Source organism: Ambystoma mexicanum, chromosome 10 (genome assembly GCF_040938575.1).
Source record: "Ambystoma mexicanum isolate Mex_15411 chromosome 10, UKY_AmexF1_1, whole genome shotgun sequence".
In the NCBI taxonomy this organism is placed as follows: Eukaryota; Metazoa; Chordata; class Amphibia; order Caudata; family Ambystomatidae; genus Ambystoma; species Ambystoma mexicanum.
The window spans coordinates 968,320,518-968,337,795 of NC_090932.1; the positions used below are offsets into that span (position 1 = coordinate 968,320,518).

The window sequence follows — 17,278 nt, forward strand, 5'->3', positions numbered from 1 at the left end:
AATCCTATCGGACAATCAGAGTTTCTGACCGCTTCCCACAGTGGTCGTATTCTGGGTACTTCGGACAGTTAGTTTGTCCAGCTAGACTTCTTCACACAGCAACACCTGAATTAACACCCTACTCTTTTCAAGCAATTGATCATCTTTGGGCACTCTCAGAACACATGGCACAAACTCCCAGGGGCATGTTTGCAGTTGCAGGATAATTCAGACTTACAAATCCTGTGTGCCATTGTAAAATGCTTTTGCAAATTAGTCTCTACGTCTATGCATTCATACTTATGTCCAGTCTTGCCTAAATCGTTCCCTTTGCCGCATCCATTCGATCTTGCGATGCCTCCAACAATGTGAATGTTTATGTATGTGTTATCCTACACATGTGACATCTCAAATATACTAGCTAGTCTACTTAACGTCTGGTCTGCCCTTGTCCTTGTCTCCCTGGTCTAATCTATACTGCCCACAACTCTCTTGCACACTCGGTATGCACTCTATACAACCAGATTAATGCAGACATAAGTCACAGTTCTTCTAGAGTCATATACTCCCCCTGCTTTACATGATGTCTCATGTTCAGATAAATTGCATCATTAAGACAGAACCATCTTGACATAACGAAGGTGCATTGATTAAAAAAGAACAGGTGGATCCTAATGATGGGCGAGACAATGCCCAACTTACCTTGTTAGACTAACTCACTCCACACTGGCATGGGAGAACGATGGGAGAACTCTTCTTCTCTGAGCACCCCGGATATACAGTGTCAGATGCCCCACCCAATCCATCTCAAAGTCCACACACAGTGGAAAAATATAACTGATCGAATTGTCTCATTAAAATGCTTGTTTTGCTAAGAAACGCCAAGATCTCAGAGGATAAACCCGCGTCTATTAAATTCCATAATCCTGTACTTTTGGAAGGCAGAGGTTAAACACCCCATAGAAAAATGTTGAAGAACTTGTCTAATTTTCTCCAGTAATGCTCTGGCAGTCTCATATGTTTAGACATAAATACATTTCCCACCAAGCGTGAGGTTCAGCATTCTAGACCTTTCGACGTTTAACTCGATTTTCCTCCAGAAAAGATGCAAGGTAAACGTGTTCCATTATAGCGTGTACCTGGGGGTGGGGCGAGGGGTAAACGCCATTACTAAACATCTGTGTTTGCATTCCATTACAACTGACATTGGTCCAGTTGTGCTTTAGGGTACCGCCTGGAGCTTGGAAATAGCACTCATTTTGCTCAGTTAACAGAATGCCCAGACAACAGACTGTGTCTTGGAGTTAAAGGAACTAGATGTAGATCAGTAAAGTCCTCGCTGGAGTTAAAGGAACTAGATGTAGATCAGTAAAGACCTCGATGAAAATATCCCTTCATACACTTTGCCAATGTGGTTGAATCCTGAAATTTCAGAGTGAGCCCTAATCCAGATGCTATTTGTTTTGTAACTAAATGAAATTGTAAGATAGCAGGCAAGCTCCCCTGTCAACAACTGGAAAGCCTAGACAGTGCATCGCTTGAGATTCTGCACCCATTTATCATAATTTATATATCCACCAAATTCAAAACTTTTCAATATTTTAAATCAGAGTTTCCATTTTAAATTGTCAGCGTGGCTTTCTGCGTCTACTGAAAACTCTGCAATGGACTTCTCGCTACCCTTGAAACCATGCTGCATGTTAAATTGGAATCGTGTGTTATTAGTCCACTCCACAAAGCGTGCTTTCAGCTAGCTAATCAACCTAGATCAGGGTCGGACTGGGCCATACAATTGTCTCAGGCACCAATGAAAAAGTGGCCCACAGTTGCAAAATGCTATTCATTCCTTTTTTGACACTGTTTGAATAGTACCCAAGGGGGAGTTAGTTGATAAAATGTGATGCAGATTGTGTATTTTAAAGAATATTTATTCAGTAACACTGGTCAAAACTACAAGCCGCATAGGTAAGTAGATCATCAAACTGGCCCACATTGGCCAAAAGGGTGGCCCACTTTGACTGCAAAAACTGGTCCATGATTCAGCCATGATCTTATTGCCCTGTAGGCCAGACAGAGCCGGACCTAGATGCAACATCTGACACCCTACACATGAATATTTGTGCGAGAATGTTCCCATCCTTTATGTACTAGTCAACAGTACCCCACTTCTGGATACATTTATTGAATGCATGCTCCATTCAATTCGGCAATGCGCCCACTTCTAGACTGCCATTAAAGACCTTCATTAAACTTGCAAGAGTTCATCAAAGGGATAGAAACTCCATCTGCGAGCCAATCTTATCCAGGTGTCTTCACTTTCGGCATGTTAGTCTTTGCCTCACCTCGCCCTGTCAAGCTTCACTGTATCTTCATCGTCCAGCTGGTTCACCCCAGGGGGGATAGGGAAGGAGTCAGTAGCCGCAGAGTCTGGCTCAAACCACACTTATGGCAGGTCAAAAACAACTTTCGAATTCCAATGAGATCGCCCTGCTATCATTTCCTGCTGTCTATGTTGCAGCAATTTGTGACCTGTTGCCTTTTTGCTCAAGTGAATGCTAACATACATCCATTTTTCACACCCGAATCCCAATACAATTTGCTGATGCGAAACATGTTGTTGTGTGCACTAGCCGTGTGCTGTTCATCTTCTATTTTAGGTCTGTCGCCTTTCTCACATGAGGTTCATGAGGGAAGCTGTTGCAGTCGGTCTTGCTTTGCTTTCAGTAGGAAAGTGATCATTTAGAGGCCCAAGCTTGAGTGAAACGTGTGCAGGACAGTTGCCAAGGTGATTCGTTGTGTAACATAGGACATATTTCGTGGACGCATGAAAGATTTGCTTTTGCACCCTACCTATACTCTACTATGTGAAGTCGTTCTTGGTGATGACGAGCAGACCGCTTATCTTAATTGTTGCAGCATTAGTACAGGTTTCTTATGTATGGGATCTATGAAGCATGAGCCTAGCTGGAAAGCAACGGGGCGCTGTGTACAGGGGCTATCATCATGCACATTTACTGCCATATGTATGAATGCTTCCATAATCAATATTGTTACATGATGGTAATTTGTCTGGGGGCAGCATGTGCTCCATTCAACCTTTGCCTTAAGAGAACAAATATTTTAATGAGTAAAAGGCCTTGTTTTGCAAGCTGATAGTGGCTGGATAGTGGTAGGGGTTCTGTGAGATAGTGTTCACTTGACTGTTGTGTAAGGTATGCCCAAAAACCTGATTAGTCAAGAATCATTCCAACGAGCCAATAAAAGTGCGCGAGTAGCAAGAAAAATAAAAGTTTCTTACATGCAGCCTCATCTGGCAACAAATCAAAAATCATTCAACATGTCATCAAATGGTGTTTTTTATCAGAGTGACTGACGTCATTGCTTAGACACTTTTGCAAGATTCATGTACCTTATTATTCACCTGATTGGACAGTAATGTCTGTCCCTTGTAGACATCTATACAATACCTAGCCCTATTAGCCTACCCTATTCCTCCTGACCAATCTAATGTCCTCCTCTTGACAATGACCTAACCATCAGGTTATCCAGCCTCTCCTTTCTTAATTGGACTGTGTACATTCTAACATTTTTGCAACATACAATTCAGTTTCCCATTGGCTGGCCCACCTCTTGTGTTCCATGGTGGGGGGTTTTCCCTCTTAATTGACCAATCAGTTTTTTTAGGTGTAGACAGTGTGGCAACGCAAATGCTAGCACCATCTGACCTTTCTCAGTCTTGTGACTGTACAAACGACAGTCAATATTACGACTTCTTTGCGGAAACATGTTTCTCCTTTTAATACATTTCCCTCCTTTCCCATGGTGGGACTGCATGATTTCATGAGCCTTATTTCGTGTCCCTTTTGCTCTAGGACCATGTGTAAATCTGGAATGTACGTGTGTATCACCTTTTTAGAGATTATGTATATAGTAGGCTATGGGGCATTGGGGGTCACTCATTTCCCACACCCTTCCATGATGCTATACTTTCTTCCCTGCATTTGAACAGGTATCTCTTTTCGCCCTCTATAAGTGACCATTTTCCGACAGAGGGCAGTGTGTTTCTTCTGCCTGATCAACTTCGACTGGTGAACCTCTCAGCAGACGACCTCGTTCTCACCAAACTGAGGCTTTCATCTTGCTAGTTTTAAGTGATGTGTAAGAACATGTTTTGTTATATTTTCCACTCGTTTAGGACTTGGGAACCTGCTGCACTGTCTGCTTCGATCCAATCCTTTTTCAGCTTTTCACATCTGCCCTCCAGTGTTCTAACCTGGTATCTTGCAGCATCTTAGACAAATGGGAATTATGTGCATTTTACCACTATAAATGTGAATGTTTCTCTGCAGGCTAGTTTCCTAACTACTGTAAAAGACTGTTTTTCTAAATGCATTTTATTTTATAATGGCACAACCTCCAGCTGCTTCATGCTGGCTTGCCAATATCAATTTCTATATGTTCCTTACTATCTTCTGTGAACGTCACGTATTATTCCTCTATGGGCAACATTTCAAATTTAGGAAGTGCCATGAGTCTCTTTCCTTTACTTAGGAACGGATCCTATTTCTTATGGACTGTTTCATACTGGTCACGCCCTACATTACTCTGCATGCTGTGCAGGTGCTAAGGGGTGAGGGTGGAGCAGGGAAGGGCAATGGGACACAGGTCAGCAGTACACGGGGTGCTCAGAACGCAGGCTTATACCAGCGAATACAGCCTGCATTCTGAGCTTCTTGACTGGCTAGTGCCCCCCTGCAGGGGTGCTAATGGACCTTAAATGTAAAAGGCATCCCTCTATTATGTTTCAGCTTCACTTGTTTTGTCGGCAATTGACTCTTCAGTGCGGGGCTGCTGATTTCAGGTGGTCAGTGAGTTGAGTGCCATATTTTGTGATCTGTGTTCAGCCTGATATGATGTAATGGGTTATTTGTAACATGCTTCATACCCAGAGGTTTCTAAGCACGGACCCGGGGATAGAACCTGTGTTGCTCTGTGTCGGCTTGCTTCCAAGGCGAGCACGTTGCCCCTAAGCTATCCTCCCGGGACAAAAACTGGTAGACTTAGCCCTTCAGGTTTTCAAATTCAGCCCATCGATTACCATAACATTCCTTAAAAGTGACATGTGTTCTTAAAGAGACCAGAACTGCTGCAGTTCATGCAGTGTGAAATAATAATTATTATTTTTCATACCCTCACATGTTGACTATGAGATTCTCAGGAACAGATTTGTGTTCATAAAACAAAGTTATTAAAAAGGCCCATCACCTGCCAGTCCTAAAGGACCTTTCAAGGTAGGTTTCCACCATCTGACATTTTGAGAAAAATGGACTGCTAAATACATATAATTTAGTGATCTTGCCAAGAAGACGCCATAAATGGTGATATTCAGCAATTTTGCGCAGACAACGTGGAATTATTATCCTTGGTTTTGCAAACTTGGCTGTCAGCTTGTCATTTAAAAAAAATATAATTTCATGCAGAGGCACAAGTGCTGCATGGTGACACTATTCCTATTGGACTACTACTACATCTTCGGTGACCCAATTTTGGTTGTTAAATTTGTGCTCCGTGCGAAGCGGGGATACCAAACCATCGTTACGCAACAAATGCATCTGCTAATGTACAAACCCAAGAATATTTTCTGGGATGTACGATACATTTCGCATCAACGATGCATGCTAAATTTCACTTAATTCATCTACGCGCGTTTCCAGCTGAATGTCCTCTGCTCTTCCAACTCATCTACTACATCTGTTTGAAAACTAATTTCAATGTTACTAGTTTTGGTCTGAAAAGCACATTGTAACGATTGATTCAGAGTGGGTTGTCATTATGGCTCTCTGCTGTGATGATGTTTGTCAAGAAATCGTATAATAGCAACAACATATTGTCCTAGTTGGAAAATGGCAATTTAGGGGCAGATAATCAAAACATTTCCCTTGTGCAAAAGAATAGAGAAAATTAATTTACCACCAATTTTGCTGCTTAGATAATTTGAAACAAGAGGAAATAGATTTAGCCACAATCTGAAAAGGTTTTCAGTAGGGGGAAAATTAGCAGACTCTTTTATTTACTAAATTTGCTGCATAACATGAAATTAAATGAAGTACACTGATTTACTTACATGTTAAGCCGCAAAAAAACGTCTGTTTCATGTTTGCCATAGTGCAAATGGTTTTAGATTATACAAATTAAGACCGATCATGATTGTTCCATTTTAAATTATCTAAGCTTTTGATGAATAATTTGCACTGTTGCACATGTTAAATTAATATGCCTTCTGATGTGTGTGTGACCACCTTCTGCATACTAACTTCTACCTGGACAACTAATGTCTTTACTTGGGGGCCCTCAAAATAGATGAACTCCTTCCTGGAATGCGAGTTGCAGTAAATATATGAATTATATTCACCTAATGATTTTAAACATTATTACCTTAAAAATAATGCATTTACAATGTTGTCATATTTTGAAATTCATTGTCTTCAAAACCGAAAGATGGAAAAACGTAACAGCCAACACAAAGTGGAGACAAAAACATAACCTGTCCTTAACTTAAAATTGGTGCAATCAAACCTAATGGCAAACGTTAACATATATTTCACATCAGTATGACATATCCCAACCCAATTTCTGATAGCTATGTTTCGGCATTCCATCAAGTCCAGCCTTCCTCAGGACCAGAATGCTTTAAATCTCATTTTGTTTGCGATTTGTCATGATTTCTAAAATGCATGGTCGTTAGTAGACTTTCAATAGGCACAGTATGATTGCCACAATGTGCATGAAATCTAACCTATCTTGGGGCTTTCACGTGCAGAATTTATAATATGGGGAGTAATTCCATTTGGCTTACATACAAGACATAGGGCCTCATTACGATCCTGCCGGTACGGAAAGAACGGTGGCAGTAAAAACGTTGCCACCATTCTTTCCAGACCGGATGATTAAGAGTCCTGCAGGCAGGAGGTGTCACTCCTGCCAGGTCTGACCTGGCGGGATTTACACCACCCTCCTGCAGGCGGACATGGAAACACCGGCTCCGTCATCCATTGTCCCCATCCCTATGGAGTTCTATGGGGACCAATTTCAAGGTTACTATGGGACTCCATGGGTATGGGGACTTACACAATTCCGCCTCCGTAATTCCCCGGTCACCGGGGTCGTAATGCCCTGGTGATTCCAGGAAATCATGGAGGCGGAATGGTAATACGGGTCCGGCAGTAATCTGCCGGTTTTTCCGACTCGGTTACCGCCGGACTCGTAATGAGGCCCATGGTGTTGCAAAAAACACTAATTGGTTGGTGAAAGCGAGTTCTGTACTACAGAAATGTATACAGACATACAGTACTACTTGTGTTTTTTTTCATAACTTGAATATGATCTGTTTATTTATGAATTTGTTTAAAGGATCTGTTTACTGTATTCCTTAGTGGCCTGGTGTATTCTACTGCACATTACATTCATTAATTTCTTGCCTTCCCATAGTCGTATCTACATCTAATAGTGAAATGTTTAATACATTTGAATTTAAACCAATATTACGTGGAGCTTACTACCTTGACGTCAAAATGTAAATCCAAGAAGGATTCTAAATTTGTAACCAATTTAATATGTACTGGCTTACACAATTTAACTCTGTTACTGGACTGTATAGCTATGTGCATTTTGCGTTCCTGTTTTTTCTGCCATGTTAGTTGTAGAATATTATAAGCTGTTAAGTCTACCCAGAAAAACAAGCACCAGTCTTGGGTTCGCTGAATCGCCATCTTGGACCATCTGTATTTAATGAACCATTGTGTTAAAATGGAGCATAGTACATGAAATCTAAATGCCATATTTGGTTTCACAGTTACTGACGTAACATTTGGATTGGAGTTGTGGTGTTATTAGTCGCAAGATAAATTCAGATGTTCTTGATTATCTGTTATTACCTACAAAACTGCTGTACATAAGCACAATCATAAACCACAAATTGATAACAGAACGTTAATTCAATTACTATTGAGGCCACTCAATTTGTTAACTCAGCCCTTTCCTGTCCGTTCTCATGAGATCTATCCAAGTTGATTCTTTGAATTCCTCACAATGTCTCTAGTATTGTGCACCTTGTCGATAACTCACCACAGAAGGCTATTATCATTGTGGTCCTTCTATAAATAGTGTTTGACAAGTGGGGCATTATTTTGTTTACATGTAATCCTAGATCTGTGCTCTGCTACTTACTGGCTAACATTTCTTGCTGTTTGGCCAACATAGTGGAACTCACACAAACACTCTATGCAATTAGATGATGCCCTGACTCTTGCTTTTTACCATTCCTCTCAATTCCCATGTTAAGCCATCAGTCTTGAATGATTTAATGGGGTTTGTGGACTTGCAATATGAACAGGTACCACATGGGTATTGTCCTTTAATGAAGCAGGATGATCCGGTAGTCCTAATATTCAAATGTGGTGCGTGCACTAGCTCATCTGTATGTTTTATTTTCCTCTCTTAATCTGTTCCTGCTTCAAGTCTGCTTCAAGTCTTGTTGAACTAATGCTCCTTTATAATCATTTTGATATTCAAGGTATTTCGATTGAATGTAGACACACCTACTAACCTGTCATCTGTAGATTGTTTAGTTCTGGGAGTCACTGTGATTCATCATGGTGCACATTGTGCTACTTTATTAGATCTACTGATAAGTGGCTTAGGATATCCAGGTACAGTCAATCGTTGATCTAGATTGGAGGCTGATGATGTATAGTCTTGAAGACTACAATTCCATCTAATCCTCAGCTATTACTAATGGGGAAGATTATCTTTAAGAAATCTGGGATGAAAACTGTTCCAGTGCAGTAACATATTGTAGATCATTACAATATAATTAACCAGTTGTGAGGCACATATAGCAGATTGTAAGGAAGCTATTAGATGGTGGTGTCACATACACTGTTACAGATGGCCTTAAGAATACCCAGGCTCCAGCAGATGGTGGAAAGATTTTTATCTGGCAGAACTCCAATAATGCCTAAGCTTGATGATCTGTGGGTAGATTATGGCACAGTGATGGATGTTCCCCTCTTGTCTGCCATGAGCTTCCCACCTCCCTATCCTAGGCTTTCTTATTGCCCTGGTTGGCAACTAGAGAATGATACCCCCTACTACTAAATTAGAATGTTTGGAGGGTAATGATTCTGGAGAACTCCAAAACATTTTTGGTGACTAAGGTTTTATGTCAACAGGGAGTTTTCCCATATTTCTCCTCTTCACGCCACCTCATCAATTTTCCGTTTTTGTTCTAGTTTTCATTAATGGCCTTTTTTCCATATCTTCCACTAAAAACCCTACATGTTATGTTATTACTTTTAGTTTCCCTCATTACATTCAGTGATTTTTCATAGGAAAAGAAAATGCCCAACAAATGTATGAACACTATTATGAGGGCGATGAAAATTTGGCAGCAGGGACTTGGCTTTGCCTCGGTGCAAATGTATCAGGGCCCCGCCACCAAATTACGAATGGGAGTAAAACAAGCTCTCTGATTTGGGTTTGTGAGACTATACAAAAAGCATGTGCATCTCACATTTTGACATTTCACGCTGAGCTAAATTGAAGCCCTCAGTGTCCTAATTTTGCAAATAGATATGCCTGCCCAGGCGCTGCTTGTTGAGAATCTGATATTGTTTTAATAGTTATACAATTTTTTAAAAACATTTCTGACCAATAGTATTGAAATATATTAATGCAACAAAGCCTACCCCCCGTAAGGATACATGCCACTAATGGTGTTAGGAAGGAAGAATGATGGAAGTTCTGTTGACATGCTTTGAGACTCGGAAGCAAAATTGTTTTGGCTATCAAGTCAGCCCACTTTTATCAATTATCTTAACTTTTGGCACAGTGTGAGAAGGTGGAAAGGGCTGCCATTTATGAAATCAGATCTCATGATGGGCTAAAGTGGGAGGGGGCAGAGTCATATGCACCAAATTAAGGGAACTGAGCATTCAAAGAGAACTAGAAATATAACAGTCGAGCCACGGCTGCACCTGCGTAACGCACAGCATAAGAGTGTCCTTGAATGAGTAATTCTGATATAAACTGTCTGATGCATATGTTGGAAAGTGGTCTTGTATCGGTTCTGTCCCTCGCTGTATGTGAACCTGCAAGAAATAGGGTAGTGTTTTTTGGAGGGGTAGAGGGAGAGATCGATGAGAAACCCTGTGCTGTTGATGGGTCCAGGTCAGAAGTACCCGGTTCGTACATTGCGCTCGTTTTCTATGTATTTGACACAGACACTTGGGAATATGTTTATCCGCAAGGGAAAACCCAACAGTTGATACATTACAGTGCTCTCGATCATGGTTAGCCAATATTCTGCGTGTGCACCTTGGGGTTGTGGTGTGTTCTAGAGCTACAGAGGTAGGTTGAAATAATAGTTGATCTGGAAACGGAAAGGCCTGGTATGGCTGTGTGGAGGGATTTGTGAGAGTAGTGTAAGATTTTAGGAGCTGGTTGAGGTGAGTGGGCAAAGACAGGATAGGCCAAAAGGTATGTGAATAGGATGAGGGGAACGTTAAGGTGCCAGCGGGGGTGGGCAAGTGGAATCATCCAGTGGACCGGGCTGTGCAGGTTTCATCCCCTCTAATCCCCCTATCCCCCCAAACCCCATTATGCTGCTATTTGTGGTAGTGTGTTTTTGGTCTTTTTCCGGTTGGATAGTTTCAATTGTAATATGAGAAAGAGGTGCTTGTGTTTAGTATGGGTATATAGCCACTAATAAAACCCTAATTTAGATTATGAAGAACCAAAGGAGACCAAAGTCTTTGTATTTATCAACTTGGAACGTTGAAAAATTGCCTCATTCCTAGTTACAATGTTAAGAGTTCCAATACGTATTCCATAGTTCTATCTCCTGCAAATGTTATAGTTATAATTAATGCTTTCCATTTTTTTGTTTTCATGCTGACACCCATTTTATAGAAAAGAAATGTATGTGTGCAAAGTGTATTAATTGTAGATAATGTCATCTTGTTGAGGGGGGGGTGTTGCAGAACCTGCGTCTTTCGAACTGTAAACCTACCTCTGATTGGTGGGAGATTTCAAGGGTTATTTTTCCAAGAGGTGGGTGGGAAAATACTAGAAACAATGTTTGACTTTGCGAAGATTGCAGATGTCTGGAAACAAGTCAGGAAAAAGATGAGTGATGATGTAACCCATGATGCAAGGTGGAGAATCTTTGCTCTTCTGTCCCATGTTCATACACTGTCAGTACCCTCATGTATTCCATTCGCCAAGATTTCTGCTGGGAATATTGCAAACATATATTTAGACCACTGCATTACACCAGGCAGCTTGACAGGGTTGCTAAAAAGGATTCTCATGCCCACTTACGAGGATGGCTGTAAAGTCAAATGATGACTATTATCTTGTGTAAAGTTCACACAATTTCAGTAAATGCTGTCTTTTTTTCAGGCCGTCCACCTGGCTTTGGGAGCCATTGATGGCATATGGTGATAGTGATGTAGATTATTACCTTTTGAATACGCAATTGTAATACAGACATCAAAATTAAGATTGGATAAGCAGGAGCTAAAAGCAGCTCATAGGTATCCGGCATTAACCAGTGACTAAGAGCTGCCACTGAGGAACGAGGAGCTAGTACATAGCTTTCCGCAAATCTAACTTCCTCATAAAATGCAAACCTATGATTCTTCCCATTATTTATGATCCCTCATGCTTTTACTGTTGTATATATGTGTCCTAATGTTTATTGATTGTCCCAAACACACAGGTTACATTCACATGGGTGTGTTTGTTCTGCATCATGTGGCATGGGGACGCAATAGTAGCTGTTGGTATCAAGCAAACATGCTCTTCGTGGCTGCCAGCAAATGCTAAATAGCTCCCAGCTCCCCTCAGTTGTGAACCCTGATAAGAATAAACTGATTCCCATCTTTATACAACGTGGTAATGATGTGAAGTCATCAGGAATGTATGTGGGGATACTAAGATGGTGATATTGAGGATAACAACCAGAATTGTGGTTCTTGCTGCACATACTTTAGTGGGAAGAGGTTATTTTTGAAAATGTATGCTTTAGCCGTTTTGATTTTTCATGGCAGCGAGTTACAGAAGTATGAGGTCTGAAGGGCAGATGTTACCTGAAAGGACCACCTACCAAGTCAGGTCATCCTTCATTAAAGATTGGCTCGCCATCTTTGGGTATTGTTATTGTTACTGCTGTGTTAGTGCTGCATAGATGGGGGCTGATGGGTGCCACGTTCCAGAAACTTCAAACTTTTCTTTTTTGCACACCTTCTCTGCTTGCACCTGACTCCTAACTTCAGGAGGTCCTGTGGGGGCTCGTTATCTGGTAATTCCACTAAACGTGTCCCGAGATTTTAGTTGAAGCAAATTTGACCGTGTTCCCAGGTTGAGTTAATGGTAATTTAGCACCCTGGGGATGCCAGCCAATCGGGGAACTCTGAACGCGGCTGAATCCTTTGATATAAGCCAGTGTTCTGAGCTCCCCCACGGCAGTGCCCCCCTCGCCCTGGCCTTGCTCCCTCCCACCTCCCCCATACGATGTTTAACACCTGCAAGTAGTTGCACACAGGTGCTAAAGGCGAAGTTAACATTTAAAAAAAAAGGATAAACTTACCTTTATTCCTTCCTGTGTTGCGCATCAGGAACAGGAGTCCATCTTCAGTGTGGATTTTGATTCAACACTTAAAATGGACTCCTGTTCCCGGTGCGGGGTTGCAGGATGGAATAAAGGTATGTTTTTTCCCTTTTTAAAAAATGTTAGTATCGCCTTTAGCACCCGTGTGTAGTTTACTCACTGATGCTAAAGGCAATATGGCCCTCAGCAGTGGGCTGACCATGTCGGTAACTGCACCTCTGCCTGCTTAAGAGACCATTGCTCTGATCAGGCCCTTCACTTGGGTGACGTGTCTTTACTGACAGGGTCAGCCTGCCGCTGCGGTGGTAATCGCCTCAGTAAAATAAGTTGTGATCACATACGCAGCATTGGATCCACCAAAAAGTTTCATCTCGCTTCTAAGTGGTCTGACCATTTGGGCTGTTATAAATGTTGGCTCTTTGCCAAAAACAGTGCTTTAAGAAGGATATCAGCATTTATGATAACCGACGGATGACTTATCTTTAGTATCAATATCTGTTTAGCTATTATGATGTGATTAGCTGCCTCCGTGCACTGGGTTGGAATTCAGCCGCCACCAGACATTCCTGGGTGTATAGTTCGAATTCTTGAAGCATGCGTGGCAATTATGCGAACACCCTCAGAATGTAAGTTATTTCATCATGAGCATGGTGCATCATTAGTTCATAGGGGATGGGAACCTCCCATTCAGGGTTTCCTGAAGTAAGTTTATTGGTGAACAACTCCTTTTTTGAAACATAACGTTCTCTTTGGGGGTCATTTACAGAAGAGCAGCCAAACAAAACCAACCCTTTGCGATTCCTCAATTAATTCCAATTAAAGTTGCTTGTCAAGCAGAGAAATTTCCCAAATAGAGTGTGGCTGCCACACTATCAATTAGTAAAAGTAAATTAGAATGGCAATGATTCTCTAATGCACCAACCTTAGAACTAAAAAAAAAAACATTGTATTTTCAGGTGAGTCAAGTAGTAGAAAAACAGACTGACACTGGATTGAATTGTTATTGAGCTTGTGCTCTATTTGAAGTTTTATTCTTGATTTTCTGGTGTTGCTTCACACCTTTGTCACTCAAATTGTTTAATTCCAAGTTTGTTCAGTAACCAAATGTATAAGTCTCTCATATTGGTGTTACTTTTACACCTAAATAAATACATCTGTATTTTCTGAATAGATTATTCTCTCTCATTGATTTTTCTCTCAACATGTATTTCCCCATTCATATTTTGAATGGTTCATCAGAAGAGAAAAGTAACTGAAAGAAAAATAAATTAAAGGCTGAGAAAACGTTAGTATTATACACCTCTTATACAACTCATTGATACAAAAATTGTCATACATTTTCGCATTATTCATTGCTTTTTTAGATCTTGACTGTGTTAGCATGTTTATACATAATTGATCTCATGAAGATTTATTTTATATATATGACTCACCCTTACTGACAATAGTGATGAGCAGTGATAATTCATTTATAGATCCGAGTTTGCCAGGTAAGTACCAATAAAGCTGATAAGCTGTAGAGTGGTGCCCAGTAACAAAGAGGGAAAGAAAGGAAAAAAGAGAAAAAAAGGGGGAAAAGTTTTTATTTTGTTTGTTTTGACTAACTTCATACTGTTGTGTCAATGTAAGTACACTATAATGCCCTTTAGTAATTAAAGATAGTAAGAAAAAAGGCTAAGAGTTATTAGTCTTATCTTGGAGATATTAGCAGAAAAAGGCCTTGCTCTCCTGTGAATGCCTGTCGGAGGCACTGGTTAGAGAGGTCTAGTCGCGCTATTTATGGCGTGAAAAAAACATGAGATGCGTGATGACGTCATGTGCTCTTTGCATGTGCGTCATGATGTTATCACGTTGCGGCCACAGCCATTTTCGTTAGGGGCGCAAAACTATGTTATTTTGGCAAATGCAAGTAGCTATTTGAGGATATGAAAAAAAGATATAGTAATTTCAACTTCAAATTTGGTGTTGGATTTCGGGTTTGGTTTTCAAACTGATGTAAAAATAATTGAAAAAAGTGTGATAATTATTTAAATGGATTATTCGATTTATACAGTATTATGGGAATAGTTTAGATAAATATTTAAAAAATGTGAAGGGGAAAAGTGTTGAAGGGGGAAATAAGAAAAGATAGTATGAAAATTGAGGTAAAGAAGTGGGTGAAAAAAGGGGGGTAGACAAACATATTATTTATAACCACGAGTACATCTCTGAATCATGGTTTATTCCGGAGATACAAGTGTCTGTTGTTTTATTTTATCCAGGTCAAATACTTTAAGGTCCTCAGTTTTAAAATTCTGATTTTCTGTAATGGCATGTCCTGTTAGTGGGTATCTGAGATCCTGATTTCGAATTGCTCTGATATGTTCATAAATCCTAGTCTTGAGCATTCTTATTGTGCTTCCAATGTACATTTTTCCACATATGCATACTATCCCGTGTACCACGTATTTGGAATTGCAGTTGATAAACTAATTGATGCGTTTGGTTTGACCATTGGGTAATAAAAATGTTTTTTGCCATGTTGTATGTATGGGCAAAGTTTGCATTTTCCACATCTGTAGGTTAAAAATATGGGTGATAGATTAAAAATCTCTCTTGGATGTTGATTTGCGATAGGTTTTTAAAAAACTGGGACTGATTTGATCCCCTATTGTGGGTGCACGACAAAAGCAAATGCTGGGATGATTATCCAGATATGTGTTTAAACTTAAATCAGTCAGAAGGATGATCCAATATTTGTTTTTGGACTTTTTTTGTTTTGATTGCTTCTGTGCTGTGTGTAGTAATGAATTTGGGGGAAGTTTCTTTGTTGGTTTCTTTCATTTTGTCAGTCAAAATGTAATCTCTGGAAATACGTTCTGCTTTTTATATTGCTTTTCTGACAGTCTTAGGTTCATATCATCTTTGTTGAAATTTGGTTTCAAGTTTGGTGAGATTTTGCTTGATAGATGGTGGATGTTCTGCAGTTTCTTTTTGTCCTTAAAATTATTTCACCATATGGGATGTTATTTATGGTATGTTTCTGATGAAAAGATGTAGCATGGAGGAGACTGTTGCCTGCTGATAGTTTAGTGTAGTGCTTGGATTGAATCTGCCAGTTCCTCACAAATAATTCAAGGCCTAAATATTTGTTTGGTGAAAGAAAGATTATATTCATTTTGGTTTAGATGACAGATAAAAAGTTCCAGGAGTTTGGTGTCTCCTTCCCAGATAATTAAAATTTCATTGATGAGTCAACCCCAAAATTTAACATCGTTGGAAAAGAGTATGTGATTCCAGGCATGTTTTAGTTCAAAGAACCCCATGAAGAGGTTTGCTTAGGATGGGACAAACCTAGACCCCATAGCTGTTTCTTGGAGTTGTCTGTAGATGTTGTTGTCAAAGCAAACGATGCCTTGACAACATCTACAGACAACTCTAAGTAACAGATATGGGGTGTAAGTTTGACCCACCTACGCAAACCTCTTTGCAGGTGATAGTAAAATGTTCCTATTGTGGGGCCTTATTTTGACTGCTGATCAGTTCCTGACAGGGAGTGTGAAACGTCCGCTGATCTACATGCTGTTCTTCTTCCTTTTGTGATTGTGACTGTGTTACTGCCGCTACCTGCATCTCACCAAGTATCGGCTAGTGGTGTGTGTTCAAGCCATGACATTTTTGCAGTGTCATTTCTCCTTGTGTGGTCACTTGCCGTCCTGCCATGACCAAGGTGGAAGATGCTAGGATGCAAAACATATTGTGTGGTTCCTTTCTTACATGTTCAATTTAAAATAACAACAAAACATGTCCCAGAGCCGATGTAAACCTCCTTCCTCTGCACCTCCCAAAAAGCTGAACAATTCTATAATTTGGAAACGCAGGAATCCGATTGTATTTTCTGATTTTATGTTGGTCCATTGTGGGTGGCAAAAAGCACTACGAACCTGCATCTTTAGACTTGAAATGCTTTAAATCTTTCCTTTTCTTTTTCCTGCAGGGTCGCCATGTTAAAACAGGACAGCTTGCTGCTATTAAGGTCATGGATGTCACTGGGGTAATGTAGCCTTTTTATTTCTTCTTAGTATTCGTCCATTAATAATGAAACAACTGGAGAGCAAATTATAAAACAGAAAATAAGCATGGTGGCTTTTTGGGTCATGGAAAAAAGGAAAATGACTTGTTGGCAGTGTGATCTTTATGGAAATTCAGTATTTACATGCCAGATATTTAATTCCGAAAAAAAAAAATTGCTATGGGAATGTGTGCTGTCTAGATCATGACTTTAGATGCATTAAGAATGTAAGCTTGTTTTTTGTCTCTATTTAGAATAGAATGCAAACCTAGATGCTGTTTGACATTTACTCTGGAATGCAGCCATTTAAACACCACTTTATAGGGCACATAAAGTCTACTCTATAATTGCTACACTACTATTTTCATATCCTCGCAAATCACAGCATAATAAAATTGTCTATTCCATTTCTGTGTTCATCCATCATTGGTCTTATGTAGTGAAACTGTCTTCATGTAAAGAAAATATTCAACTCGCCCCGAAATGCACGCAGTAAACAAAATCGCTGGAATTCCTCTTTTCTTTCCTGCTGCTTTGTTAAACTAAGTTGACAGATTATTGTGCTACTCTTGATAGTT

The 17,278-nt window shown here is 40.2% G+C and overlaps 1 protein-coding gene across 11 annotated transcripts in view; it reads left to right on the top strand.

The window, feature by feature from the left end:
• TNIK (TRAF2 and NCK interacting kinase) overlaps window positions 1–17,278 on the top strand; it is a 1,364,982-nt gene that overhangs the window by 560,983 nt on the left and 786,721 nt on the right. For all 11 annotated transcript variants that reach the window (XM_069618746.1, XM_069618750.1, XM_069618745.1 and 8 more), the window contains exon 3: window positions 16,626–16,682. In XM_069618746.1, coding sequence (XP_069474847.1) covers window positions 16,626–16,682 — 57 coding nt within the window. The remainder of the gene's footprint in view (window positions 1–16,625; window positions 16,683–17,278) is intronic.